The sequence below is a fragment of the Haliaeetus leucocephalus genome, unplaced genomic scaffold, assembly GCF_000737465.1.
Source record: "Haliaeetus leucocephalus isolate CR32 unplaced genomic scaffold, Haliaeetus_leucocephalus-4.0 Scaffold197, whole genome shotgun sequence".
In the NCBI taxonomy this organism is placed as follows: Eukaryota; Metazoa; Chordata; class Aves; order Accipitriformes; family Accipitridae; genus Haliaeetus; species Haliaeetus leucocephalus.
Genome location: NW_010972633.1, coordinates 762,812 through 767,151, shown reverse-complemented (window position 1 = coordinate 767,151; position 4,340 = coordinate 762,812). Strand labels below are relative to the sequence as shown.

At 62.4% G+C, this 4,340-nt stretch overlaps 1 protein-coding gene across 1 annotated transcript in view; it reads right to left on the bottom strand.

The window, feature by feature from the left end:
- Positions 1 to 4,161: 4,161 nt before the first annotated feature.
- Positions 4,162 to 4,340, bottom strand: part of TRIM54 (tripartite motif containing 54) — a 3,055-nt gene continuing 2,876 nt past the window's right edge. Inside the window, exon 10 of the mRNA XM_010565923.1 lies at positions 4,162 to 4,172. Coding sequence (XP_010564225.1) covers positions 4,162 to 4,172 — 11 coding nt within the window. The remainder of the gene's footprint in view (positions 4,173 to 4,340) is intronic.

Genomic DNA, 4,340 nt, shown 5'->3' with positions numbered 1-4,340 from the left:
GTGCAGGGGCACTTCGGGGTGGGGGGCTTCTCTGTGGGGGACACGGTGCTGCTGAACGCTGCAGGGTCAGGACTGGAGCAGAGGGCAGGGAGGGGGACACTGTGGTGGGGTGTGTTTCAGATCCCTGATCAAGAGAACATGGATGAAGCCTTCCTGAGACAGCTGGAGGAGGTTCAGCTTCCTCATGGGTGGCCCCACTCCTCACAGGGGCCTTCAACCTGCTAGAAGGGCAGCACAGAAGGAGTGAAGCAGTGGGGGGGGGTGTTGGGGAGTGTCTGGGGATGTGATGGCAGCAGCAGCAGAGGTCAGCACCCAGAGGGCAGGCAAGAACACAGGCAGCAGGGTGCAGGCCCTGGATTTCAAGGGAGCCAGTTTTGGTGACCTTGTAGGTGGGGTCTGGCAGGAGGCAGTGATGGATGAAGGAGCTGGGGAAAGCTGAGAGGCCTTTGAGGACGAGCTCAAGAGTGGTCACAGGATGGCTGAGGCTGGAAGGGGCCTCAGGAGAACTCCCACTCCAACCCCCTGCTCAGGGCAGGGGCAGCTGGAGCTGGTTGCTCAAGGCCATGTCCATCTGGACTTTGAAAGAGGAAGGTCCATCTGGCCATGAGGAACTTGGAACTGGAAGACTGTACTGGCAAGAAAGACCATACTGGAACAGGTTCCCCGGAGCATCTCCCTCCTTGAAGCTACTCAAAATCCAACTGGACCCAGACCACTGGTTCCAGCTGAGCCTGCCTGAGCAGGGGCTGGGACCAGGGGTGCTCCAGAGGCCATTTCCCACGCTGTGCATCTATGGATGCACAATCTCTTGGACCAGCCTGGTCCAGGCACACTGTTTAATCAGCCTCACCATAAAAAAGGTTTTTTTTCTGAGAAAAAAAAAAAAAAAACTTTGGAAAAAAGTTTCAGTGGAATCTCCCGTGTTTCAGTTTGTGCTCATTGCCTCTGGTCTTAACACTGGGCACCATTGGGAAGAGCCTGGCTCTGTCTTCTTTCCCTCCCATCAGGCATGTGTTCACATGGATTCAATCCCGCTGAGCCTTCACTGCTCCAGGCTGAGCAGTCCCAGCTCCTCCTCATGCATCAGATGCTCCAGCCCCTGCAGTATCGCTGTGGCCCTTCCCTGGACTCCAGAAGTCGCATCCTCCTCGCACCAGGGAGCCCTGACCGGGCCAGGACCCTGCATCCACGACCTCTCCATGCTGCATGGAGGGGAGGGCTCGTCCCCCACAGCCTGGGATGCTGTTGGCCCCCTCTGCTGGGAGGGCACATTGCTGCCTCCTCTTCAGCTTGGTGTCACCACAGAGAGTGGTTTGGTTTTTTTTTTGCTGTTCCCCTTCATGTCCCTCAACAAGTTCAGCTCAACAGGGCCTCCAGAGCCGAGCAGTAATGCTCAGCACACTCACAGGCTCCCAGGTCAGTGCCTGCAGGGATGTGCAGCAGAGCTGCCCACCAGGACCAGGGAGAGACATGGTTGTACCAGGGGGTTGGCCTGGAGACACTGGGAACCCATGGTGGAGATCCATGGGGGGGGGGGGGGGGGCACAAAAAGGCAGGGGGGACAGATGACAAAGTAGGGATTTAAAAACATCACCTGGGTGTGCAGGGAGCGTGTCAGGCAGCCAGATCTAGCCAGGGCAGGGACATGCAAGGTTAAGGAGAGCGTCCACCCCACCTTGGGCAGTTGGAGGCTGCCCAAGGGACAGACTGGGGCTGTGGAGGGCAGGAATGAGTGACAAGCACCTGGAGATGGGGCTGAAGGAAGAAAACTACCCGAAATAGAGGAGAACCAAGCTGGGGCTCTCCTGAGATAACTCAACGCCCAGAAGTGGCACCCAAGAATGCCCAGGGGCTGCCAAGGTCCTTGTGAGCCCCTCTCTGTCATCTCTGGAAGGTGACAGGGACAGGGGGACATCCCTGAGAGGTGGAGAAGGGCAAATGTTGCATTCCCAAATGGCCCCAAATGGTTAGTGCAGGGATGGCGAGACCACACAGCCTCACCTCAGTCTCCAGGGACCATGTGAGCCCTCCTGGGACACATTTCTGGCCCATGAAGGAGCAGACGGTGACCTGGAGCAGCGAAGCTGGGGCTGCAGGGTCAATCCAAGCCCCCCCCCCAGCCACATTGCCTCTGCCATAAGCGATGGCTTGGGGACACAGGAGAGCAGAGACACTGCTTAGCCCATCCTAGGCCGATGCTGAGCATGTGTGCCTGCACTGGGATGTGGGGTCTGGTACGTGGACACAGGTGGGTGCGGTGGGTGGCCTGGGGGCCCATGCTCTGCCAGGGGCTGGTGGTGAGTGGGCGCTGCAGGGCACTGCACCAGTGTCACCTGCTGTCAGGGAAGCTGGGCAGCACTTGCCCAAGTTTATAGGTAACACCAAATCTGCGGGGACCAGTCACTCTGCTCGTGGGCAGAGCTGCCACCGGTGGGACCAAGCCAAGCTGGAGGAAGGGGCCAGTGGGGACCCTACACAAAGGCAAAGTCCTGCCCCTGGGAAGGAAGAGCCCCCGGCAGCCATGCAGCTGGAGCCCACATCTACAGTGGGAGTGAGTTTGGCATGATGCCATGAGGCGGGATCTGTGCCGGGCCACGTCCTGGGGGGGACCTGTGGTGCCATGTCCCATAGAAAGGGATGGTGATGCCATGTCCCGTCCCACGGACGGGGCTCTCCCAGGGCACCTGCAGTGTCACACTATAGTGGGCTCAGCTGCAACATTAATCCCTCTTGCCCACTTCCCTGCTCCAAGCAGGTCTCACGCTGGGGTTAGCTGGAGCTGCCCTGGCCTCCCTAGACCCATTTTAAGGGTTGCTGTGCTCTTGGGAGTTTTTCCTGGTATCTGATGGGAATGTCCTCTGCCCCAGCTTGTGTCACCAGCTCCTGTGCTGTTCCTGTGCCCCGGGGGCAGTCTGGCTCCAGCTCCCTGCACGCCGGGAGGTAGCTGAGGGGTTTTCTCTTCCCCTAGCTGCACAAGCCTGGCTCCTGTCCCCACTGCATCCCCTGCCCAGCTGGGTGTCTCTGCCCGTTTGCTCGCAGGGACCCAGACTGGGCCAGGAACCAGATGGTAGCAGGGGAAGGGTCCTGCTGGCACAGCCCAGGCACAGGGGTCTCCTTGGCTGCCAGGGCACCCCCGGCCTCCCAAGCAACCCTCCCCCAGGGCCCAGCTGCTGTCCCAACCCCGTGTTCACCAGGACCTGCCATGCACTGGCACTTCGCTTCCCCCTTTTCCGTGGGCCCATCCTCCAGGATCCTGCACCCCAGCCAGTTTGGTGGCCCCAGGCTTGCTGTGGGGTGCCCAGGTCCGCTGGGTACTGGGGGTCTCAGAGAGGCCCAGCAGCCAGCCCTTGCTGAGCCCCAGCGGGGGCGGGGGGGTGGCAGCGGAGGGACATCCCTGTGGTGCCCCAGTCTCAGGGGACCACTCCAGCCCCAGCCTCGGCCCCACGAAGAGCCCCTTGCCACGTGCATCATCTGCTGCATCAGCTGTGACGCCACGGCGGCGCGGGACAAGGTGGGTGACGCAGCCAGCACTGCCGCAGCCCTCCCGGGGGGCCCAGCCAGCGGGACGGGGAGCACGAGCCCCGACCTGGCGCTGATCGTGGCGCTCCCGGCTGTGTACTCAGCCAGCTCATCCCAGTACTGTTTGCTCGGTGCACCCAGGGGACGGTGCTGCCGAGACTGCGTCCAGCCCAGCAGGGGGGCTGGCAGAGCTGGGGGGGCCGGATGCAGTTCCTTGCCCCCAGGCAGAGGCTGCAGGCAGGGGGGCAGAGCCCCACTTGCAGGGTCCGAGGTGCGACGCTCCCAGCCGCAATCCTGCCCTGGGCTGCCAGGGCCAAGCTGCGCCGGGGGGGCCCTGGGGATGCAGCCCCTCGTGTGGGGTCCTGGGGGCACTGCTGGGGTGGTGGGGCTGGGGCCCAGCTCAGTGGGGTGGGGGCTGCGCCCGGGCTGGACCCCGTGGAGCCAGTGCAGAGCCGGGGGGGCAGGCAGCTCCCTTGTCCACCCCACACACCACACCAGAGACAACATCCTCACACACAATTTAATGTCAGAGTGGAGCACCTCCAGCATTTGTGGAACTACAGCAGCAGGGCTGGAGCTCACTGAGGGGCGCCAGGGACAGTGATGAGCTGGCGGGTGCCGATGCTGCCCCATGGCACCAGCTCAGTGCTGGCCTGTGTGGGAAACAGGCCTCAGCACCATGCGGTGGGGACCCCGGGACCCCTGGCCCAGCCCCCTGGGGGGGCCCCGAGGGGTGACTCCTCCCACTCACATCCCCATCTGTCCCCAGGAGGTGCCTCCTCTGCCCCACAGAACCCTTTGGCCTGGCCCCCCCCATCCCC